At 40.6% G+C, this 26496-nt stretch overlaps 2 protein-coding genes and 1 long non-coding RNA gene across 3 annotated transcripts in view; 2 read left to right on the top strand and 1 right to left on the bottom strand.

Moving 5' to 3' along the window:
- Positions 1 to 26496, top strand: part of HELZ2 (helicase with zinc finger 2) — a 55538-nt gene that overhangs the window by 6541 nt on the left and 22501 nt on the right. The window contains exons 3-9 of the mRNA XM_075176601.1: positions 8268 to 8375; positions 13288 to 13820; positions 14966 to 15595; positions 16980 to 17757; positions 18117 to 18192; positions 18939 to 22338; positions 26086 to 26171. Coding sequence (XP_075032702.1) covers positions 8268 to 8375; positions 13288 to 13820; positions 14966 to 15595; positions 16980 to 17757; positions 18117 to 18192; positions 18939 to 22338; positions 26086 to 26171 — 5611 coding nt within the window. The remainder of the gene's footprint in view (positions 1 to 8267; positions 8376 to 13287; positions 13821 to 14965; positions 15596 to 16979; positions 17758 to 18116; positions 18193 to 18938; positions 22339 to 26085; positions 26172 to 26496) is intronic.
- The window catches only part of STK35 (serine/threonine kinase 35), a 96231-nt gene continuing 76714 nt past the window's right edge, over positions 6980 to 26496 (bottom strand). Inside the window, exon 3 of the mRNA XM_075176604.1 lies at positions 6980 to 7017. The gene's annotated coding sequence lies outside the window, so the exon portion shown is untranslated. The remainder of the gene's footprint in view (positions 7018 to 26496) is intronic.
- On the top strand, positions 22350 to 24480 carry LOC142094456 (uncharacterized). The gene is made up of 2 exons (XR_012677668.1): positions 22350 to 23342; positions 23543 to 24480. It is a non-coding gene; the product is annotated as an uncharacterized LOC142094456 (long non-coding RNA).

Below are 26496 nucleotides of genomic sequence, written 5' to 3'. Positions count from 1 at the left end.
ACCCAAGATCAAATACAGTCAGTGCATTGGAACCACATACAATACACATAAGAGATATGACACTACGGTGCTGATCCATTGTACATAGAGATTAAACTAGAGATTAACCTTCTGTATAAGGCTCCGCAGGCGGGTGAGAGTGATAGGAGCCTAATATATATACATATACACATATATGAATCTATACACATATATATAGATATATATATATATATATATATATATATATATATATATATATATATATATGTTACATGAATCCAGGGTTTTCGGTTTAACTGGCCTCAACCAGTTTTATTAGCACAATCAAAGTAAACAAATCATAAATGAAAACATTGCCTGTCCAGGGCTTAAACATTTGTGGAGACCCTCTCTCCTGTGCAGGAACTTGTGTCCTGCACACATCTTATTGCTCTCAACAGCAGAGTCTCTCAGGAGGCAACCAACCTCCTCCCCAGGTCTGAGAGCCTGAAAGAGGCAGAACTGCAGCCTTTTACAGAGTTCACAGAGTCAGACAGCTTGGGACAAGGATACTTGTCATTCAAACCAGTCACAATATAAACACACACCAACACACATATATACACATACAAATACAATCATATACATATATACACACACACACACACGCACATACACACATCAAATCTCCTCACCAAGAAGAGGGCAGTAGCTCCTCGGTTCTAGTCTGGAGGGTCGGCGCTTTTTATGTGATGGATAGGCTGGGACTCCAAGGGTAGGAGCAAAGGACTGAGGAGTGGGAAGGGGTGACCAACACACAGCCTGTAGGAGCTCAATTTTCTACCTAATACTTATCTATACACAGTTCATGACAACACAGATTCACAATTTTGAGAACTTTCTATTTATTTATTTTCATTTCCAATCTCTTCGTGGAGCACTTGGAGATGCTTCACAGAGCGTAGCTTGGGAACCGATGGTCTAGAGACTTTGGGGTAAATTGATCAAATTGCGGGTTTGAAAAAGTGGAGATGTTGCCTATAGCAACCAATCAGATTCTAGATAATTTATTTAGTACATTCTACAAAATGACAGCTAGAATCTGATTGGTTGCTATAGGCAACATCTCCACTGTCACGACTTGCATTCTGCAGCTACTGTCTGCAGTGACTTTATTGGAATTGTTCTGTATATATATCCTACTTGTAGTACTACTGCCCACCAAAGGGGCCACTGTGCTACTTGGACTATTTTTCCTCATTATCACTGGGAGTTGTTTCACCTGCTGCTGGCCTATACAAACCTGCCTGCTTCAAACGGTCTTGGCCAGATCATCAGGTCACTCCTGTGAGCATTTCCATGTGCTTTGCTCCTGTCTGCGTTATCAAGTGCTCAGCTCCTGTCTGCGTTATCAAGTACTCAGCTCCTGTCTGCATTATCAAGTGCTCAGCTCCTGTCCGCGTTATCAAGTACTCAGCTCCTGTCCGCGTTATCAAGTGCTCAGCTCCTGTCCGCGTTATCAAGTGCTCAGCTCCTGTCCGCGTTATCAAGTGCTCAGCTCCTGTCCGCGTTTATCAAGTGCTCAGCTCCTGTCCGCGTTATCAAGTGCTCAGCTCCTGTCCGCGTTATCAAGTGCTCAGCTCCTGTCCGCGTTATCAAGTGCTCAGCTCCTGTCCGCGTTATCAAGTGCTCAGCTCCTGTCCGCGTTATCAAGTGCTCAGCTCCTGTCCGCGTTATCAAGTGCTCAGCTCCTGTCCGCGTTATCAAGTGTTAAGCTCCTGTCCGCGTTACCAAGTTCTCAGCTCCTGTCCGCATTACCAAGTTCTCAGCTCCTGTCCGCGTTACCAAGTTCTCAGCTCCTGTCCGTGTTACCAAGTTCTCAGCTCCTGTCCGCGTTACCAAGTTCTCAGCTCCTGTCCGCGTTACCATCTTTAACCACTTACCCTCTCTCTGTAGCAATTATATTCCTACACCACCAGGAGAGTGCTGGGCATATTTTTACTCCAGTCTAAATAATATTTGAATATTGTTATACAGATAAACATGCTGAAGTAGGTAGAATTGTGTACCCCATTCCTCTAATTTAGGGCTGTGTATGTGTTGAATGCTAACTTGCATCTGTCTGCAACTCTGCTCCATTATACCAAGTACCAAACAAGACAGTGAGTAAGTGCCTTTTTCATTGGTTTCTCTTTGCTGCATGAATGGTTCAATAGGAAAATAGTTTGCTTTTTTCAACCTTGTGTAGAATCTGTACCATGGTGACATTGTAATATCAATATTTTTTGAAAAACTCCACACTTACTACAGTGGTTCAATAATTCTAATACGTAGAATAAGCTTGTGTGGCCCCAAATGCCTGAGAGTGATCCATTCAAAATCAATCAGCTTATTTTCAGGTATGTTTCTTGCCCTGTGTATTACATTATCTGCTGACTTCACTAATAGGCCTCCATGTCATGCATGACTTGACCCGAGTGTCTAATGGCTGGATCTCTTCAATTTTTCAAAGTGAAAAGGAATGCTGTTGCTCAAGGAAAGCAGCAGGAGGAATGGGGAAGTCTCTAATCATTTCTGGGGGAAAATATATCACTCTTTATATTGTTGACTTTCAAATTCCATCATCCCTGACTATTACCTGACTATTACAAGTACATGTGACACCACCATGTTCCGAGTGTAAAGACTATAGGCTGAGTTGAAGGTAAAACCAATAACAAGAGTGGAGTGGCCATCATTCTTAGAGACAGTTCAGTTTTTGAGGCATCAAAAACTGATGCCTCAAAAACTAAATGTGCAATGTGCTAAATAATGTTCTTCTGTGCTCTAATTGTTTTTAGCAATTAAGGATTTAACAGCTGCGAGGATGTGGGAGATCAATTTTTTAGCCTGGGCACTCACATCTTGTGGAGGATGAGAGAGGAGAAATGTCCATGGATCTTTGAGGATTGGTAGTTCAGACTGAGAGTTTAGGATGGACAAGATTGTCCCGTCATATATGGTAAAATGTGGCCACAATTCCACCAGCAGTTTGGGTTGGTGTAAGGAAACATTTTAGAGAGTTTATTTGGGGTGTAATAACACCTATAGTAAAGCTTGGACGCTCTTTAAATATATGTTGAGATAAAAGATTCATCTGGCGGAGGTCCCAGGTTCCTCTCCCAGAAAGTGTTTTACCTGAAAGAATTCAAAGAAAAGAGGACAGAAGAAGGCAAGCTTTTGTTGGATATCGTTTAATTAGTCCCATTTGTTTCTGATAATAAGATTATGGACTACTCTAATCCCAGCTTGGATCCACAGTTTGAAGTGGGGGATGGTGGGCTAAAGGAAATACACTAGAGCATAATTTAAGTTGGAAGCGACACTAATTCATAATAATCCATATGGAAAAATAGAATTTAAGATAGGGGAGGTAGCTGAGCAAAGCTGGTTTAATGGCATTGGATATACCCCATATGGATGCCAAGAAGTTTACCTTGAGGAAATACCCAAGCAATTGAATTATAGGGAATTAATTGGGCTCATATGAGATGCTAGATAATATAATTTCACATCTGGGAAGGCTTCTTTTCTGATCATACGCTTTCTAATCAGGAGTGATAAGGAGCAGCCTTGTTTAGTCCCAATGATGATTGGTATTGCGTCAGAAAGGGAACCGTTAACTAGTATTGTAGCGGAGGGAGTGGTGTATAGGGCCGCAATTTGTATAAGAAATTCAGCTGAGATCCCGTAGACTGTCAGTGTTTGAATCCTGACTCTCCGGGAAATGCTGCCAAAGGTTTTCCAGCATCAAGGGATAAAATTATCATTGGAGATCTACTTTTGTTTACAGTTTGTGTGAGCTCTATGACTCCTTGTACGTTGCCTGATGCACTGGAACCTCTGCTGCAAAATTAACATTTCCAGCATATCTTTAATTCATGTGAGGTGCTACAGACCTCTTGTGGTCTTGAGGAACATATCCTTACTACAACCATACTGACTCATACAGTCACAAAACTGTAATTAGCTGCCTAAACCACTAAACCACACTGATCTGGACACTTTAATTGGCTTGCATTTATCTGGCAAAAAATTCCATGGAAACCCACTGAGCTCTATCTCTGTTCTGCACAGCTGACAAAAATATGCCTATTCAATCAAGACAGAAGGTAGCTCTGTAATATCCATAGGCATGTAGCGCCATCTAATGGTGAAAATTGGGAAAGCTTTCTGTTACTCCATCATAATAAGATAAAAACCCTAGGTGGATTTCTGGCCCCATGATCTCTTTGTGAAAGTAACTACTAGCAAGAGTGCTGTGATTTATATGTATCTTCATAAAATGTGACATTTACATTACCTTACCCACTGATTACCTTAGCTATCAATGCAACATGTCTCACATCCAAAGACAGGACCGAACTCAGTGGATGTTGCCACTCCTGAACCTGTTGGCATCTCTGAAGAGATCAAAAATATCATCATGCAATCAGTGGTGCGAGCCATTATTCAAGAGGAAAGCAGGGCACTCACAGCTAAAAAACAGTTCAAACAAGAACTAGCAGCAGCATTAAAGAAAAAGCTTGACGACGTATAACATTTTCAGGAATTCATAGAATATGAACTTACAGAGACTCAAACAGAAGTAGAGTCACTAAAAAGTCATATTGAAGTTCTGAAAATTTTTTCAAAAAGTAACAATATTTGCATCTCAAATATTCCAGAATCGGTTGACGATGGTCTACCGAAATACAGAGAAAACTTGCTATGTTTCCCTACAACAGAAGACCCAGAACTAGACTGGGCACACAGAGCCTGTCGGTCAAAACCACCTCCTAATCAACTGCACAGAGACGTAGCAGTCCAATTTTACTATTTCCAGTGTAAAGAACAATTCTTATCTGCAGTCAGGAATACATCAACCCTCACACATGAAAAGCACGGTCTACAGATTTACCAGGATCTTGTTTCCTCAATGCTAAAAGACGGGACTTAACTCACATAACAAAGACATAACAAGACCGTAAAATTCACTATAGTTGGGGCTTCTCAGTCTATCTTTTGGCAATACATGAAAGATGGCAGAACCCACAAGATCAAAATGCCTGAACAAGAAATGGCTCTTCTTAAAGATTTAGGCATTTCCCCAACACCCTCCGAAACCACGAGACCCGAACCTCCAACACCTGAATGGTCCAGAGCTTAAAAAGAGGAGGATCTCTCGCCCATTAATGATAGGTTAGGTGAGATCTTTGTGTTTGTTTATGTTTTCTTTTAGGCACTACCAGATCTTCATGGACTTCACCTGACATTGAGCAGAAGGGTCTAACTTTGTTAGAAACGTGAGACACATTTAGTTTGTGGTCATAATTGTTCTGTTGTTAGACCTGGACTCCGCGGGTGGGCCCCCAAGTGCGAGGCCCCCTCTGGGTCAGGACCACAGAGGTCTAGTTATGTTTAGGCTTAGAAAAATGAGTCTGTTGTTATAACTACTTCAAGTTGTTTTCTTTTCTCGTTAGAATTGAGTTTACACACATTTACTAACTGTTCACAATTGTTCAAGTTATAAATGTTTTATCTCAGTGTTAGAATAGTATTTCCAATCCCGCAGAATATTAGGCACATTATGGGCCTGATTCATCAAGGAACGCAAAATGAACTCACTTTGGGGTTCATTAAAAGTGCATGTGCATTGTGCATATGCAGCAAATATGTCCCTTTATGAATACAGGAACACCTCACCTACGTGACGTAAAACCCAGCGTTTCCTTGGTTATTTGTCCATTTATTTTAAGCATTTTATTTGAAGCATAGCCTAAAATGTACTTACATAAAGTATGATGAAGTCACATATTCTTTGAAGCCAGTATAGTCTTTGGAATCTGGAGAACTAGGATTGGGGTCGTCCACCTCCTGGCCAGTAACCAACGTGCATATACCTGATGAATCAGGCCAATCATATTTATTCATTATTGGAATAAGCAGCGTTGTTTTTCTCACATTTTTTTTTGAGACTCAATTCCTTAGTTAGTAGGAAGTACCGCCAATTATCTTAAACTATTTATATATTTATGTTTCTAGTGTTATGTCCCTTATTGTTGAGATAATTCTGCAACTTTCTGTTGTAGAGCACTTTAGGAAGTATTTATCGTTACATAAAATCAAGTCCCTGGTGTCTCCCTGACCAGTCATTATGACCAATTATATGAAGCCAATTTGCCAAGATAAATAGTTGTTATGAAGAACAATATAACTGACTGGAACAAGCTTTTTATTTCATAGATAGACAGAATTACAGCAGTAAAAATAAAAATGTTACCAAAAATTTTATATCAATTTTAAGCCTTGTTGGTTGCAGACTTACAGGGTCATATTACAAAAAATGTCTGAATAGGTAGGAGACTCAGAGAACAAGCCCATACCATTCAGATACACACATAGATAGCCAACCTAAGCCTCCTTAATGTATACAGATATATACAGCAGCACATTTGACACAATCAGTGCTGTTCCATTTCAGTACCCACTAGATTATGGCTTGAAATCGAAGCAGACTTATTAGGGATGCTCTCCCCATATGCTCTATATGGATACTACTCAAAGGAAGACCACAAACTTCAACTACACTTACAACAATCTTCTCATAATCACTTGGGACTACAGGACAGGCACATATCCACAGATACGCAACCCATCTATAATTACACAACTTTGACATAACTCAGCCTTCACCTCCCAAATGTAACCATAAATCCATCAATCTATTGAGCTGAAATATAAAATTCTTAACTGATATAGTTCTGCTACAATTTTTTCCAGAATTCGCGATATCTCCTTCTACATAATCACTTTTTCCAATATCTCTTTATACAAATCAATCCTGGCAGTGAGAGAGCTCATACATTCACTCCATTGGAATTTTGTTGTAAAGGGAATGGTCTAAGATAAAAGAAAAGATTGGCAAGAGCTCGATGTGTGTTAAAATAAAATAAAATAAATTACTTACAAACTGTCCTCCAGGTGGATTTTAGTCTTCTCCCAGGTGCAGGTGATTTACCCCAGCTCTTCTAAGGACTTTAAGAAAAATTGTGGACTTGAAGTCACCTTTGTCCACATCTGGTGGCACTGCCCTAAAATTAGGAGCATTTGTCACAATATTCATGAACTCATTCAGACAATAACAGGAATCCATCCTATTGTCCATCATACTCTCTTTAACATCGTTCCCCCCACCCCCCAGACTCACCTAAGCACACAGTGTCCCTAGTTTTTTTTAATTATTATACTGTTAACAGTTGTTATTTTAATTTATGATAAAATAAAAATTGAATGCATTCTGATGTAAACTTTTAATTGTACATACACATGTGTACTGCAGTCTGTAATGTGTGTCTACGTATGGCAAGTACTGTTTATTCAAATCATAACATATTTTGAGATACACTTGGATTTGAATACAGGCAGAACTATGCACAAGTTACAGGCTCTTTTTAAATACTGAACTTACGAGAAGTTGCGTACGGTCATGAATCAGGCTCCATATGGTCCTCCCTGGCTCACATACTATGAGACTCCCAATCAACTCTAGTAATTCTCTATAATTGTCTGCCTTATTTAAACTTAAAGAACTGTGACCTTGATCCCAGATGAGCTAATCCCCCTTCCCCCATGCTTCTCCCTACATCTCAAGAGATTTCCTCTCCATTACTCCCTTGATGGGAACACCATACCCAATTGGTAAAGTTCTGCTAAATAGGTACAAGACTTGAGACGACCAATGCTGACAGTAGAAAGTTGATGTACAACTATCTCTTGTATTGGAATCTCTCTACTCCCAACCAGCTCTTATTTCTTTTTTTATGCACCCATTCTCACTCCCTAATTTGCATTTTTGGGAAAAACTTTAGTAAATATATATATATATTTAAGGGAGAAAAAAAAACGACAAACTGGTTGGATGTGTGAGTTTCAATCCATATAGAAGCAAATTTCAAACAAACATTTTTGCTGTTTCTATTCCATATGACCCAATTACATTTTGTGTTCCGAGTAGTGTCCTGCTCTGAACATTTTAATACTTCGATTGGCTACAGGTTGGTATAGTCCTGATCGTTGTAATGCTCTGATTGGCTACTGGTTTCTCTAGCTCTGTGAAAGTTGTAATGTTCTGACTGGATATCATTTTGTTAGTCTGTTTTCTTGCATACGAAAGTTATCTCCATACAGGAATGAATATTGTGGGAAATTACTTTAAGTAAAGCAAGTTATGGTACTTTATACAAATGCATTTCACTATTTACAAATATCTATTTTCATCACTGCAGCTATCAGAAGAGGTTGATGGTGTTACAATCTCAAGCAGTCATCCTCTGAAAATTCATTCCAAAGAGAAACCTATGGAAAGAATGTGGAATTTTACTGTGCATACAAAGGTACATATGTAAGGAAGTAAGAGTGAGTAAAAAGATAAGGACTGTCTGTACTCCAGGGCCGGACTGGGACTAAAAATCAGCCCTGGCATTTAAGGTACACAGGCCCACCTCAGTTCCAGCAGAAATGAAAATATGTGCCGCCGCGTAGCGGTGGCGCTGAACACGGCGTGACCTCATTGTGTTGTGGGTGTGGCCAACATAGGGCATTGATACATACATTATAATAATACATTACATTTAGCATTTTAGACAAATACACAGGCCCTACTGTTAGAAGCACACAGCGTTGCCTTCACAAGCAGTACGTTGTGAAGCGGGACATACCTCCCAACTGTCCTTGCAGTCGGACCAAATCCTGACTAAGGGAGACAGTCATCCAAATTCAGGACTGCCCTACCAGATTCAGGACAGTTGGCAGACTGTCCTGCTCTCTCCTACCTGTCTTGGTCACTTTCACCACTTGTAGCAGATGGTTTCTTTAGCTCAGTTCATTCTTGTCTCGAACCTGGAATATTGGATGCCCTATTTTGAAAAAAAAAAATGGGTACATGAGATTTAGAAAACTCCAACCAGCCCCAATGTTAAAACAATAGCACTCACGTTTTATAATTAGGCCTCCCTCCAGTCCCCACAATAATAATATTCACATTAATTAAGTAGACCAATTTCCCTCCAACCAGCCCCAACATAAAATTAACAGTATACCCATTTACTCAAGACATATTTCCCTCCCTCCAAACAGTCCCAGCAATAAATTAAATAGCATTAAAATGTAATAAATATAGCCATTTTCCACAACCAATCCCGACAATAAATAATTTATATTCACATTCAATAAATAGCCCTTCTCCCCAAAATCAGCCCCATATTCAATTGATAGCCCTAAACCACCCCAGCATTAAATTAAAGGTTCTTTCACCTCACCTTAAATAATTAGCCCCCACCTACACTCCACCATTAAATAGCCTACCTCCCACACTATATTAAGATCCTCCCTTCTCTCACATATTATATTAAAATACTGCGCGCACACACATGCTATATTTAAAATACTGCGCTCGCGCACACTATATAAACATGGCCAAACACGCACGTACACTATAGCAACATGGGGCCACACATGCACAAAATTAGCCCCACAGCCACACTGTTAGCCCCACTGTCTGGTTGTTAGCCCCACTGTCTGGTTGTTAGCCCCACTGTTTTTCCTCCACTGTTTGTTTGTTAGCCCCACTGTTTTTCCTCCACTGCTTGTTTGTTAGCCCCACTGTTTGTTTGTTTGTTAGCCCCACTGTTTGTTTGTTAGCCCCACTGTTTGTTTGTTAGCCCCACTGTTTGTTTGTTTGTTAGCCCCACTGTTTGTTTGTTTGTTAGCCCCACTGTTTGTTTGTTTGTTAGCCCCACTGTTTGTTTGTTAGCCCCACTGTTTTTCCTCCACTGCTTGTTTGTTAGCCCCACTGTTTGTTTGCCCCACTGTTTGTTTGTTTGTTAGCCCCACTGTTTGTTTGTTTGTTAGCCCCACTGTTTGTTTGTTTGCTAGCCCCACTGTTTGTTTGTTTGTTTGTTAGCCCCACTGTTTGTTTGTTAGCCCCACTGTTTTTCCTCCACTGATTGTTTGTTAGCCCCACTGTTTGTTTGTTAGCCCCAATGTTTGTTTGTTTGTTAGCCCCACTGTTTGTTTGTTTGTTAGCCCCACTGTTTGTTTGTTTGTTAGCCCCACTGTTTTTCCTCCACTGTTTGTTTGTTTGCCCCAGTTTGCCAGCCCCACTGTTTGCCACACTATTACTTACACACACAGACACTTACCTTTTTACATCCAGCAGCAGCAGCACCCTGCGCGCTGGTCAGCCAACGGAGAATCAATGACTGCCGACTATGCAGTAATCACATGGGACGGCGCCTGTGGCGTGGTGCCGTCCCATGTGATTACTCACATAGTCGCCAGTCACTGACTCTCCGTCCGCCGAGCAGCGCGCAGGGTGCTGCTGCTCGGCGGACATGCGGACCGGCCCTTCTGGCCATCGGCCCTTCTGGCATTTGCCAGAAGTGCCAGATGGCCAGTCCGGCCCTGCTGTACTCTAATGTTGCCAACCTAAGATAAACAAAAACCAACAGTGCTAAGTGCTAGACTCCCACTGAGTGATTATAGAGTGATTATATTGTAATATTATCCAACATGGTCAGATAGACTTAAGTGTAAATATATATTAATCCATTACAAAATGACTTGCTAAATAATTGTAAAAGCATCACAATTGTATTCTAAAGCACAGAAAACATACATATACTACAATTTGCTGGAAAAATAATTGTATAACCAGGTGTTGAACATAAAAGCATAAAACTAGACTTTGCGCTATTACAATAATTACTGCCATGAATTCAACTATAGTAGATACTGTTCAGTAACACACTCATAAATTAGTAAGGAACACTGTTGTTGCCTTGTTTGTTTTTATACATAACTTTAAGCAATATTAGGCTACAGATAATATGTCCAATAAATATGATGATCAACTTTTTTCTCTAATAACCTCTTATATTCATAGAAGGAGGTATTAAATCCAGGCTTTAGTTAGGGTTAATGAGTAGTGTGGTTGCTGCTCCATCATTTCTGAAATACAAGAATGCATGAACTAGTCTGTAACTCCATTCTCCAGCTTTGGTGTTATATTATTGTCCAGCGGAAGGAGACTGGCAACAATGTAAGGGGGCAATTGTTCTTGAGCCCACTCTTGTTTTTACTCTTGTTTGTCAGAGTATTTTTTCTTTAGTGCTGCACATTAAAGACTGATCTGCCCAGGCCACACCCTGTCCACTCAGGTCATGTTGTGGACAACAACCCATATCACGAGGCTGTGCCTCCTTTTCTGGCCTAGCCTATGAAAAGTAAGACTGTTGAGGGTGTTTCCCTTAGAGCCCCTATATGTCACAGTTTTCCTAGGACATGCCCCTTTTTCTTCTAAAACTTAACTCTCAACATATCCCTATACATCATGCTGTTTATGGTCCCATATTAACAAGGGGGATAGCTTTATATAACTGTTTTATGTCATTTGGTGCTCAAAAAAAAAGAGGTAAATTTAAACAAAATTCAGGTCACATGCAAGACCTGTTTTTCATTTTTAAAATGATTGGGGTCTTATATGTATAATCACTGTATATAACATAACACTAACCCATATAAAAAGTCATAGGGCATGTATCACTACAAGTTATAACATTATTATACCAAATCATCAAGGCCAGCTTTTGTTATCATTTATTTATATAGTTCTATCATATTATGCAGCAATTTGTTGAGAATGTGTAATCATTTAAATTAGTCCCTGTCCCAATCGAGCTTCTAGTCTAAATTCTCTACCACACAAGCACACATACTGGATTTACTTTTGGCAGAAGCTAATTAACCTACCAATATGCTTTTTTTTTTGGGGAGATTGTTGGAAGAAATCGGAACACCCACATGAAACACACACACAAACACATGGAGAATATACAAACTCCATTAATATAGTGTCTTGGTGTCAGGCACAGTCCCCGAAGGTCTGCTGCTGCCAGGGAAGGGTGCCTGACTCCTTCTGGCCACAAGTGTCCCATTGCATAGCAATGGGACGTACCTGTCTCTCTTCTTCATCCGCTCTGTGCACATGCGCACTAGCTGCGTCCTTGTTGCTTAGCAGCGGGAACGCTCTCCAGCACCATTGGTGGTCAGTGATGTCACTGACTGCCAGAATCCTCCGTTCATGCGCTCCTTCTGTCCCCCAGCTCCAATCATGTGTTGCCTACCACTATTTAAGTCAGTCTCGTGCCAGATTATTAGGCTCACACCTGACTCCAGCGTACCTGTTCCACATATCTGCACCATTGTGTTCCTGGTTTGACTCTGCTTGTTCCTAGACATCCCTATTGCATCCTGATTTGGCATTGTATCACTCTTCTGGTATTACCTCGGCTTCCCTAAATACTGTTTGTCTCCTGATTTGGGACTACATTGTCTCGCTAGTTTTGACCCTGGCTTGTCTGCCTACTCACTGTTCACCTCTATCTTGCCAGTGACTGTCTTGGAGAACCGCAACCTGCGCATCCCTTGTGCCAAGTCCATATTCCCTTGCAGAGTGCCCTGGTGAAAACCAGGGCTACGTTGGACTTCGCGCCTCCCTGTACAGTAGCACTAATACTGTCAGATATCCTCCATCTCTCACTTGTGACATTTGGTTGGAATAGAACCCATGGCCCCATTGCTGTAAGGCAGCAGTGGGAAACCCTGTTCCACCTTGCCGCCCAAATTATCTCTATATCTCTTGCTATAGCGACCTATTGGAAACATCTAGCTGATGTGGTAGTACCAGTTTTGGTGTCCTCCTCTCCTCTAGGTCCAAATTTTGCCAACCCTCCCCTCTCTTACTATGTGTTATACCTGCCAGCTTCAGGATCACAAACATTTTCAGACAGATTCTCACAGTCCCCTTTTGTGGGCTGAAGAAGTGATAATGCATTCTTCTGAATTTGCTAGGAATTAGTGACATTACTGTGCACATAGCCATTTTCTCATCAGAGACAATGTTCATGAGAATGCTACCAATTTATATCCTTGTAATAAGTAACATCACCGGAGTCAGCTATTTTGTGGACAAATCAATATTCCTGGGAATGCAGTCAACTAAAAACTAGTGTCTGGTGTCATTAGTTCTTAATAAAGTGATAAGCTGGTTTCTCATAAATATTGGTTCAGCCCACAAAATGGCTGTGTGCAAGCAATGGATACACTTAACTTCAATTCACCTTAAATTTAATCTACTATAAATGGTATACTGATGGAAGTATCTGTGGTGATCATGATGACCTAGTGACCTGACAGGCTGTTATTGGTGTATAACATGAACTCATGATAAAACTACTTTTCCCATAGATGCAGCTCCTCCATGTGGCTTTGTTGAAGACTGATCCTGGTGCTGCTTTCTCATTGGTTGCAGAAGGTCTGCCAAAATTCTGCCATTATGCTGGAGGTAACCATTTCCTAGTCAAGGGATCACGGAAACAAAATTATAATCTGGGAATACATCTTGAGTGCTCAGTATTTGGAGATTTTGAGCAGTGGTTGACTTTGGATTTTGGAATTCGGCCAGTGTTGCTCCAGAAGATCTTTGTTCAGGTTGGAGGCCAGGAAAAGACCTCAAGCTCCCAGGATGAAGTCTCAGAGCAAGATGGTGGCCCATTGCCATCTTTAGAACGCTGGTACCCAGGCAAGCACTTATGTATTCCATGCAAGGACAGGACACAAGAGGAAAAGCTCCTCTTGGAAAAGTACAAGTCACCCACAAATAATAGATGTAATGTCCCCAAAGCAATGGATAGGCAATCGTTTACAGTTAAGAACTATAAGGAAATCATGCATTTAAGACTTGAACAAGAGGAAGAAGCTAGAGAAAAGGTGATCTCCAGGTGAGTAAAAGTGATATTTTTGGAAAGATGATATACTGTTAGCCAAGTGAGGAATGTGCCACTCATTTGAGTTTGAGTAGGGGGATATTATTGTGAAGCATAATATTCACAATAGAGGTCAGATCCAGATGTGGAGAGGTAGTATTAATGGTGAATGTAGTATACAATTGAGGAGAAATTCTATTAATGATAGGGATGCAACAAATCAATTTGATAACTTTTCAATAAATAATAATTACTTTTAGAATAATTTCAGCTGTATGCTGAAACAAATCCAAAGCTTATTGTTCAAATTAAAATTTTGCTTGCAGTTGTCTAATGTTTTATGTGTAATTTTTGCTGTCAAAAGTGATTTTATTGCTAAAAGCAAACTCTAAGCACATGGTTACATTCTTATCCAAACCATGCATTTGTGGCATCCTTGTTTTTCATATCCCAGCGACCAAATGAGGAGAGCTCATCAGCATAAGAAGATACCAATTAGACAGGTGATATTAGTGGGAGAGATAATATGCAGAAGTGTAGTATTCCTATTTTGGAGAATCCACCCTCTTTCTCACCTGTCCCACATATAGCAAATTGGTGAGGTCCTATAATTCTCCTCCAATCGCCCCTCCCTGGTAGCTGAGTACAGGAGTTGTATTTTGCTTTGACTTTACAGTTCAGGAGGACTTAGTCTGTCCAGTCAGCAGGGGAGGGCTGGCAAATTTTACCCTGAGGAAGCAGACTATTAGGAACATTCTAAAGGAAAAAAATGCAGGTGGCCCAGTGACCCTGCCCAAGGCAGCCCACTATTGGACCGGCCTGGGGGGCAGATGCCCCCTGCCTCTCAGTCCAGCCATCCCCTGCCACTCAGGCCTTTATCTCAGCTCCAGTAATCAGGTTTTTCTTTTCTTCCACTCTGCTCATGCATTCTGCCTCCCAAGCATTTGTGTCTGCCAATCTTTCTCTTAATCCCCCCCATTCATTTGAATACATAATGATGATCTATTCAAGGAAATGTAAACAGTACATAATTAATGTGAGTGTGATAAATGTGGCTCAACCTTTTTCTAATGTGCCTCAAGCCTCAGTGATATCACCAGGTTCCTAGTGAATTAATAGATTGGTACAATTTAATTGACTGTGGACTTCACTCTCTCTAGGTTAAACTTAAAAGTCTCAGTTACCTTTACCAAAATGGTAACCTCCACATGGGAAATGAAAGTAGCCCCCATTGGAGAGCTCTTTGCAGTGGTTCCTCTTCCTGCTGGCATAACACAAGACACAGAAGAAGGATACTTACTGCTGCGGTCTGTGAACACAGCCCTCTTATCTCCTTGTTTTCAAAAAAGCGACAAAGTGTATGAAGTTCATGTTGACACCACCATTGATTTAGAGGGCAGTGTTTTACTCCAGATACCAGAGAGATGCTGCCAAGAACTGTCCCTGAACGAAGGAGCATGTGTCCAGTTGGAGATTCAATTCCAGCTTGATCGATGGCAGTTCTGTATATACCATGAAGCAGTGGACCGACTGCTGGATGTGAACTTACTTCTGCCAGACCTGTCCAAGTGCTGTCTGCCAGTCTCTCAGGAACAGGTGTCATGGGGCAACAAAAAGCAGAAGATAGCAATCTCTTACATCACCGGAGTTGTGTCAGGGAAAGAGCCAGTGGCCCCTCTTCTCATTTATGGCCCCTTTGGCACTGGAAAAACATCTACTATGGCGAATGCTGCTTTACAAGTGATCAGACAAGTTGGCACCAGAGTGCTGATCTGCACTCATAACAACAGGTATTTATTTTGTAATTAAATCAACAAGTACTTTAAGCACTTACATGAATAGGTAACCTCTTGTGTAGCCATAGAGAATATCAATAAACTGTACGTACAATAAAGTAGGAAGTGTGGTTCCTAAGATTACTAATATTTAAAGGGTTATTCCATTTTAAATTTACTTTTTTGATACCCTCTCCCGATATTAGTGCTCTGTTGGTGGTTCCTCACCCAGAACATCCATTGTTTCTCTATTTAGCAGGGTCCCAGTACTTAACATCAGCTAGGACCTCTGCTGGTAAGCAGCGGTAAAAATCCATATGAACCATAGCCTGAAAGTATCCAAAGCATAGTCTTGAAATGATAGCTTTTGCCTCATCCTTCGCTCATCCATTTAGGAGGTGGCAAATCATTTTAATCCAGTGCCTTTGGTTCACCCCCTTTTCAAAAGTACATTCCCCCAGATGTCACAAATCTGAGGGAGAAGGGTGTGATGTCTCTGTCACTGCAGAGAGCTCTCTGCTGTGACCACCAGCATCATGTGGTAATTTAATACCCAGAATGCCATTCTGGAGTGCCAAATACAAAATGATTGCGTTACCCAGAGCACTTATGTGTTATTATTAGTCCCCTCTGAGTGCAGAGCTCATCTCCACTCTACAGTAAATACATCATGCTTAGAGAGGGCAGATCAGTCCTCTCTGAACAGGATGTCACAGTGTCACTCCACCACTCTCTCACCTAACAAAGCAATAAAGTGATTTTATTGAACTGAATATCTTAATAAAAACCCCATTATGAGCTATAACAACAGGTTTTGGTGCTACCTAAATGTTTGACATGTTTGACCTTGTATTAAGCATAAGAGAATTTAGAGAATAATTACTAGTATGTTAGCACTTATATTTTGCATCTTCGTTTCCTCATATGTCTCTTTATATTTAAGTAGCACCAAAGCACTACCTAAACTTGAAATAGGGTGAATATACTTATCTTAGATAGAAACCTCTTAATGTAAAGGAGACCTTAAAAGCATTAACAATCTGCTTAATAATGGAGTTTAAAGCATGTGAGCCATTGAGTTTTAACGCTACTCGTGAGGAGATATCCTGGTATCCCAAGGAAAGTACTAGTATGGGGCAAGGGAGTGGGTGTAAAATGTCTAACTTAAGGTCAAAAAATTTTGCTTCAAGTTATGCATAAAATTTGTCCACCATGACTAGTGGAAGAGACCTCAATTACTTTCATAGAGGGGCGAGTGGTACAGGAACGATAGGCACAAGCTACCTTACATTGATGAATGTGCCTGTTTCTTGAGAAATAGTTCACATGATGTTGACATTGTAACCTATAATTATATACTATGTGAGACTATTCACCACATTTTCTTATTTTTTTGTAGTGCTGCTGACCTGTATATTCAAGAACATTTCCATTCATACGTGGAGTCTGGCCACCCAGAAGCTACCATTCTCAGAGTGAAATATATAAAAAGTCCTGTAAATAGGACAGACCCAATCACACGGCAATATTGTCTTCTTAGCTCAGACAACTCTTTCTTTGTTATTCCCACCCGGGATCTTCTGGACCAGTACCGCATTGTTGTTACAACTGCCGTTATGGCTCGTGAACTGGATGTGCCACGAGGCTTTTTCAGCCACATACTGCTGGATGAGGCAGCACAAATGATGGAAAGTGAAGCTCTGATTCCATTGGCATTAGCAAACCATTGGACACGTGTGGTTGTGGCTGGAGACCACATGCAAGAGACCCCACGGTTTTTCAACAGAACCGCTTGTGAAGAACATACTTTACTCACTCGCTTGTTTTCATATTACCAGGGTAAAGACTGTCCAGCGGCAAAAAATGGGCGTATAATCTTCCATCAAAACTATCGCTCTGTACCTGATATCATCTCCTTTGTGGCTCGATGTTTCTACATTGGACGTGATGATGCTATTGAGTCTTGTGCAGTTAAAACAATGGATCCTCCTAATGGATGCCATGCATTGGGACTGTTCCATGTTCATGGTCTTTGTTCTAAAGAGGGAAATTCATGGGTGAACCAGTCAGAGGTGTTGCAGGTGATTGAGATTGTCAAAGAGGTTCTCCAGCGGTGGCCTGTGAACTGGGGAAAAGTGAGAAGAAACAAAATATGTGTGGTGTCCCAAGGAAGTCAGGTACCATAAAATAGGGTTATTAGTTTCATACAATGTTCTCACCATTTGCCGTATGCTCTCCTAAACTATTAACCTTTCTTACAAAGTCCCATACACCAACTTATGTGACCTAGTCTCATTCTGACAATCTTACCAATGTGATCCTCCAATCTTCTTTTTTATGGATGGATATTGTCTCTTTCTCTCTTTAAAACTATTTCTAAGTAAGGTGCCTTGTGAATAGTAGTGGAACTAGTTGCCTCCTTGCCCTATATGGATAATACATACTTGAGTACAGCCACAAAGCAACTTTCTGTTTTCTGTAACAGTGAATTTAATTTTAAACTTTGTCCTTATCTTGTCTCCTTTGCCAATTACAGGTGAAGCTGATACGTCAAGAGCTGCGCAAAATAAGGATGTCAGATATCACAGTAACAAACTATGAAAACATCATAGGTACGTCCCTTGCATGTCTGCAACATAATTATTGCACATTTCTCCCTTCTGACAGTGACCTCATCCTGTACACACTAATATTTAACTATATGATTGTTATCCAACAACATCCAGCATGCATTGCTAGACCAATATTATAAATTGCAAATAAACCAAGTTAAAGTGGCCTTTTGGAGGTTTTAAAGAGGTTCTCCACCTTATGCCGATTACTTTAATTTATTGCCATGTCCTTGCTCTCTTGAAACTCTTACTACATACCTTGGGTTTTATTTATGATTTCCTTCTGTGCTTCTCAGCAACGCTTTTCTTTAAGAAAGCTTGTTTTTTTTTTAGAACAAACAACACTATCCCATAGAGCTAGAGCTTAAAAATGTAATGCTTGTTGAAGGAATTGTGGATGGAGACATGTAAATAACTGCTAACCTGCCCATATTAATGATATATGTAAACATGGCCACTGTTTTGACAGAATACATACAGCAGAGAAACAGAACCATAAATCCAACTGGCAGACAGCTTTTTTTTGTTGATTAGTTTCCTTTGGATCAGTTGGCTTGAAGAGTTCTTAAAAGTGCATATATTATGGTATTGCTGAGATGCCTAAGAGCCTTCTCCTATCTACAAAACATTAAAAGTGAATTGAAATTGTAGAAGTAAAGCTTTAATGCTAGATTTCAGCCATTGTGTTGCCTAACAAGGTGTTTTCTGTATACATCAGTTTCTGTATTATTCATTTTCTTTGGCAGGTTTTGAGTACCTTGTCATCATTCTGAGCACTGTTCGGTCTGTGGACAGTCTCCCTGATTATCCTCCAGCCTCAGCCACCTTCAGTTTGGACTTCTTCTGTGATCCACGAGTTGTGAACACCATATTGACACGTGCACGTTCCCAGGTCATTGTAGTCGGAGATGTGGTGGCCCTGAGTTCTTTTGGCGGGTGCAGCCGAATCTGGAGGCACTACCTGCGGGAATGTGTGGATGTCGGCAGTGCCATACCACCTGACCTTAGCGTAGAGGAGATAAAGCAGGTAGTATGTGACCTACAAGCCTGGAGGCAACAGCAAGGGGAAGGAGATGCAGAAGAGGACTTTGATTCTTGGATATCTGATGTGGACATCAACTCAGAGGATGCCATTCTTCAGGAGTTGCTAGATAGTAAAAAAGAGGCCTATGTAACTGTGTCTGAGGAAGGAATGCTAACAGTTACATCAAAATTCAATTCTGGAAAAGAAAAGAAAATGTATACACACTTCCCTACGTACACTCTGGAACAGTACCTGATATTGCAGCCCAATGTGTACAAGAAATGTCAGCTGATCAAGGAAAGTTTTGACCGTGGCTATGCTTTAACCCTTGATGACTGTCCACCCCATCGTATTCCTGTTAATGGGCGTAAAAATTGTGGTTTGGCATTTAGTGGGGACCAAGTCGTTATCCAACTCTTACCAGAATCTCAGCCTAAAGAAGGGAAAGTAGTGGGAGTCCTGGAAGCAGGAAAGAAAAATCGCTGCGTCATCTGCAACATGGACCCTCATGATCGTAACATTATGATTCCCATTGACCGTTCAGTCACTAAGATTTTTTGTCCATGTTATAAAGAAAGACAAAACTGTGTTCCGATACGTAAATTTCAAGATGGTTACATAATTACACAAAAGTTTGTGAAACTGACACAGGAAATGAGACGGGGAGGACAGTTCCTGGTGCAGGTAGTCAGCTGGCGTGAAGGTTTCTACTATCCTCTAGGGATTGTAACTCGTATTCTACCTCCAGTGCTCAACTTGGAGGAGGGTCTTGAGATCCTTAACCTAGTATACGGTGTTGGTGATGGCAGTAAGTACCCCAAAAAAGCATCAGAAGAAGCCAGTAATTTGGTTATTAACCCCTCCTTGGAAAAAGACAGAAGGGACTGTAGGGACATTATAACCTTCACCGTGGACCCTTTATATGCTAAAGATTTGGATGATGCTATCTCTGTACAGGACAAAGGTGATAACTATGAAATTGGCATCCATATTACTGACCTGGCTGCTGTCATTCCCCAAGGAGGTGATTTGGACATTGAAGCCAAACAGCGAGGAGTCACTTTCTACTCCCCTGAGCATGATGCATTCCATATGCTGCCACTGACGTTGTGTTCTAATCTATGCAGCTTAAAACCGAAGTGTGACCGGCTGGCCATATCACTTTTTGTACTAGTGAACAAACAAACTGACGAAATGGTGGATGGTCACTTTTTTCGTACTATTATCTGCTCTAAACGTCAGCTATCATATGAAGAAGCCAATTCCATTCTACAAGCTGAAAGTGGGAAGCCCCAGACATTTAGCACTATAGAAGGGTGTTTATGTATAGCTGAGCACTTCTCAAAAATCCATAGAACGTTCCGCCTAGAGACAGCTGCCAATTACAAACAGCCAGATGAAAATTGTACTTTGGGATCCCGAGACGCTCAACGGATGATAGAAGAGCTAATGATTATGTACAATAGTTGGGTAGCTGAGTATCTTACCAGCAAGGAAAAAGTTATGCGTCTTTTACCAGTAAGATGCCAGGATCCTCCAAGCCTTAAGATGATTGAGGAGATGAGAACAAAGTTTAAACAACTTTTACCTATTTCTGCATATTTGTCACATCATCTGCTTGAAGTTCCTGAATTACCAAGTCCCTCCTCTAGGCAAAAAGTAACCATGTTAACTTCAGTATGGAAACAACTGCAAGATGCTGCACAAAACCATAACCATTCCAGAATCACTGATCTTCTGTCCACAGATGACCTGCATCCAAAGCTGTGCTATGCTGTTCGGGAATTTAGGAGTCAATTGGGTCGTTCATATTTCAGCCGCTCTGGTGCTCAGAATGCCAACTGCCATTACTCCCTTCAGCTGTCTGCCTACACCTGGGCTTCGTCACCTCTCCGCCGATACATAGACATTGTGGTGCAGAGATTGCTTCAAGGAATCCTGAAATGTGTGTTTGAAAAGGTTCCAATGATTTCTGCTAAGGACATAGACTTACTCTGTTACCATTTTGATATGAGGATAAGGCAGGGATCATCCTATGAGAAGAGAGGGCATGCACTTAAGTTGGCATTCTCACTGCATAAGGAAGTACAGCAAAAGCTGGCAGTGGTAGTCACAGCTGATGGCAAGAGTAAAGGTTTAAAGGTAGCCTTCCCACTGAATGGAGACTCTTTGTCCAGTCCAATGCTGCTTGAATACAATGCGCTTCAGCCAGTGGAGCAGCCAACACCCATTGAAAATGGCTACCTTCTGTCTTGGAAACGCAGGGTGTATTCATACACTGATTCCCGGGAACAACCTCTCAGACATGTAACACGAAAAGACATAACCACTTTTAATTTTCAAGCATGGCATGAGGCAGTTAGGTCAGTATGTCAGAGTAATCCAAAGCAAGCAATATATTACTTAAAAGATGGTGTGGAACCATTTGACTCCATGAGTTTTGTGAACCATAGTCCATGTGGCCATTTCATGAACCTAACGCTCAGTGTGCACCCTGGGGATTCTCTTCCTGTCCAACTATGCAGTGCCCTTGAACGTGGCTTACCTATCCCAAGTCCCCAGCTCTGCACTCCAGCCCCTGGAATCCAGCTCTGCTTAGAGCATACATCACGACCTATTGACTGCTTCTCCACTCTGGCAAACCGAGCTCCTCTTAAGCACTATCGAAACATTCAAGAATATCAGTTGGTGTGGAGGCCACTTTGTGCCATGGAAGCGGTACAATCAGCTGTAAGTGAGGGCGGAGGAATACTTTTGAGGGATGTACCTGTCAGGTGGAGCAAGAAAAATAAAGCCAAACTGGTGGTTGGTATGCAAGGCGTTTTTACTTTATCTTCTCATCTCATAAAAGAATGTGACCTTGATATGGACTTCCGCAACTGCTACCTTTGTGTTCGGATGGATGGAATCCAGGCAAGTAATGTAACAGACCTGGCTGATTCACGCAGTTATACTTGGGTGGCCCATGGCCTGACTAAGCATACCAATCATGTTTCTAAAGAGGAAGGTGGCAATGTTAAATTCTGGTTACACCAAGCTACAATGAAGCAAGTTCCTGGGGAAGTCCTCAACCCTAATGCCACTTTCACTTTGGAAATCATCCCCAAGCTATTGCCAGACATGTAAGTATGGAGGCTTTAAAAAGAATATGGTGTATTTTAAAGATTATCTATCTATCTAGTCATCAATGAGCATATGCACCTAGTCAGACTTGTGCAATTCTGGTACTTACACCCGCCTGTAGAGCCTGTCCTTCCTGGAGAGGCAGGACAGGTGAGGGAAGGGGCATTTTAACCTTGTCCAAGTACAATAAAGGCATTTTTATACATTTGCAACTCCTTCAAACCTGCAGAAACATGCATATACCCCTGGTAGGAGGTATATATTTTGTACCTGCTATAGGACATTTGCAAATACTCGCTGATGATAATGACTTATCGGAAACCGGGCACATATGCTGTAGATGCAGAGGTGGAAGTATCTCGAAATGTGTACGGCATTGCATATTGGTGTAAATATTCAGGTTTTCCTTGACATTTTTTTTAGTGGTAATGTAATCCCATTTTGTGGCCAACTTTGCATCTGTCCTGTAATGGTTAAATATTGCTATCTTATAATTTAGTCAATTAAGTGGATTGCTTATTACACTTGTATAAATAGCATTAGTACACAGCATGCCCTAGAGGCTGTGAGATTGTACTACACCTTATACATTACTATTTAGACATATTCAATAATATCCAGATGCACATCATATTTCATTTTTTGCAAATGCAACAGTTTTTCCTTCATGTTCAGAACAAGGTGCAGGGCCATGTTCTGCTTTTTGGAAGTGCTCTGGGGCAGATGTTTTAGACAACTGTTTGTTGGATTGTGGTCCGTCATGGGAATGAACATGCTGGCAAAAGTAAGATCATCACTGCCTACCATCAGTTTTGGATCACTCCCTTCAATAATTACAATTTCAGTTATTCTCATAAAGTTTTGCTCAATTAAACCTCAACTAATGACCATTTAATAACCAATTATAACTAATCTCATTAAATAACCACTCATCACCCAAATGAATTTTCCAGTTTAGCCTGCAAAATACAATTCATGTTCTGCTATAAATTAACGTATGACTGTATTTATCACTGTATATGACTGTATAAAGTATGACTATTTATTTAAACCATAACATATATCTTAGATGTGGCACTTACAATCACAGACATAATATGCATAATTTCCTTCCAACCAGTTACACACATATTCTACTATACATTCATACAGTACAAATAGATAATATACATATACACTTAGATACACATAACACATCATTAGGACAATGATGCTTATATCAATAATGATTGTGTGTGGATGCAAAGCTTCATTTAAGATACCATGTATTCTCATTATTACAATTTTTTATCTTAAACATAATATAAAACAGATTTACTCTATTAGCGTAGATGATACAACACATTATTTTCTTTAACTATTTTATAAATGTATATAAGTAATATATGTGTGTGTGTCCAAGAGTTCATTATAATTCCCATGTTAACAGCATTTGCTCAGCATTCATATATATCACAGCGATATCCTAGTAGAATGATCTAACATGGACTCTTTAGACTACTTGAGCCCAATACACTATAGCTGCTCCCGAATATATCTAGTTCAATAGAATGTTACTGCTCCCACTATACAATTAACACCTTTATTACGCGCACGGCTAACACTCTTATCATCACGTTACATGCAAACGCCATACTATGCTATATGCATCATCTCTAACACCTATCCCATATGCTCCTGTATTGTCTTGCTGTGTGTGTGGGGCAGAGCCCTTGAGCAGGAAATGTTAATCGATCCATTGATGTGTAATTTGGGTTCTAACACTTCCAGTGTAAACCACTGAGACTGGGAGGGGAGATGTGTCCTTTAACAAAGTAAATTACGCATGTGCACAAAATATTTCCCTGCAAGTCCATATGCCATTTAACATGTTTGCCTACTTTTCGGACCTCCCCAAAGTACGGGGGGCCTGACATTGTGATCGCATCATCAATCAGCAGATTTCCCACGGTTTGAACTCAAGCCCTGAGTTCAGGCCAAGAGAAATCCCCATGTTATAAATATGACTGAAGTGCTGTAAGCAGGGCCGTCTTTCCGACTGGGCATGATGGGCAGGTGCCCGGGGGCCCAGCGGGAAAGGGGGCCCAGGCAGGACTCTCAAAATAAAAAATCCTGTAAAAAAAATAAGCAAAAAAAAGAACTTACCATTTGCGGTCACCTGACCGGTTAGGTCAGGTGGCGATCCGGCTCCCTCCCTCCCTCTTCCGTGCTGCGCTCGCAGTGAATTTCAGGCATGATGACGTCATCACGTCTGACATTCACTGTGAGCGCAGCACGAGGCAAGGACAAAACCTTTAATGACAAACTCTACATCATCACCTTGTAAAGAGTAAGTAAAAAAGTATGACAACTTAGCTAAGATCTTTTTGTTATCAAAGCCATAAGCAGACGCACAAGCTGACTGAATTAACGTCTTAACTCTAACAAGTTACTCAACCTAAATCCATACAGATTTCTTACCCACCAGCACAGTATATATAGGGGCCCCGGTGCACTGCAACTTTACAACCCTGTACACATTTTACATTTCGAAATTGTAACTGTGATGATCTTATAAACATAAATATACAATAGGCATTTTAACAGTATAGACATTATGACTGTCGACATTGTGGTGTACACATTGACTGTAGACATTTTATACCCAACCCAATAAAACAGTCAAACGCACAAAAGTGACACATGTCCCAGTGTCCTCTCAATGTCATGAAACGTAACGTAAAAAACGTAAATGAAGCAAGAATGACCAGTTTTTCAGGAAACAGATCTGAAATTTTAGTGACGGGTGTGGTCCTAAAGTGTAGGTAGTCTGTACTTTAAAATGACCTTTTAACTCCACCCTCCATGAACATTTTCAATTGGACCAGCAATTATTAAAAGAAGGCACATCCCAATTTTCCAGGGGCAGTTCCTGAAAGAAGGGTGTGGCATTGCACTTTTCTATGCTATAGATAGGTAAATGAAGGCATTTGTGAAACCCCTCTGGTACCTGGTGTTGTGATGTGCACACACTTACTTCGGGTATCCTGATGTTGCGTGGTACCCCACTTGCTGTCGCCCTCCTCTGCTGCTCTGGCTATGGCTTGGGTATGACATTCACCACAGGGGGTCCTCTGAATCAGTGATTTAATCACAGATACAGTAAAGTGGACATCTAGAGGTAAATTTATCAAGCTGCGGGTTTGAAAAGGTGGAGATGTTGCCCATAGCAACCAATCAAATTCTAGTTATCATTTATTTAGTACATTCTACAAAATGACAGCTAGAATCAGTGGTTACTATAGGCAACATCTCCACTTTTTCAAACCCGCAGCTTGACAAATTTGAACCCCTAGTTGTGGTGCAGTGTAAATGTAGATAAATATTGGGCCATCTCGGTTCAAAACAGAATGAAACTTTATTACATTCTTCTTCCTCCCGCACGGTAATCATAATGGTTGCAAACAAATTTTCTCTAATATCTCCAACTCCTCCAGCACACACTTAGCAGCAATAAAATAATTCTGACAGTTCACGTACCCAGTGTTGTAAGTACAGTTGTTACACAGCATTAATCAGAGCTTATCATATACCATTATATATATATATATATATATATATATACACATATATATATATATATATATATATATATATATATATATATATATATACACATATATACATATATACATATATACATATATATATATATATATATATATATATATACACACACACGTGTGCGTGTGTCCTTGTACCCCCAGACGGAAGGAGATGGCTGTGAATGAACTACCTGATGCCTCTGAACTCACTAAGAATATTGTGCTTGGAAAACAGATTCCTGACGGAGGTACGTACCTAGAGAGATTGTATGAAATAGCATAGGAACTGAGTGAAAAGAGAGGCTTTTATGAGGTTGAGACAGAACAACATGGAGGTGGATGTGAGATCAACATAGGAATATATAAGATGGCGTAGAATGAGATGGATAGGTATAAAAGATATCAGGACAGAAAAAGAGTGCAGATTTAACAAAACAAAATAGAGGTGTATGAATGGCTGATCATGACCAAATGGAGGAATACACTATATGGCCCAAAAAATTCGGACGCTTAACCATAACACCAGCATGGACTGTAATGACTGTAACTGTATTCAAACACATATACTTTAAT

This window comes from Mixophyes fleayi, chromosome 6, assembly GCF_038048845.1.
Source record: "Mixophyes fleayi isolate aMixFle1 chromosome 6, aMixFle1.hap1, whole genome shotgun sequence".
Classification (NCBI taxonomy): domain Eukaryota; kingdom Metazoa; phylum Chordata; class Amphibia; order Anura; family Limnodynastidae; genus Mixophyes; species Mixophyes fleayi.
The sequence above is the reverse complement of the archived record's forward strand: the minus strand, read 5'-3'. Positions and strand labels throughout refer to the sequence as shown.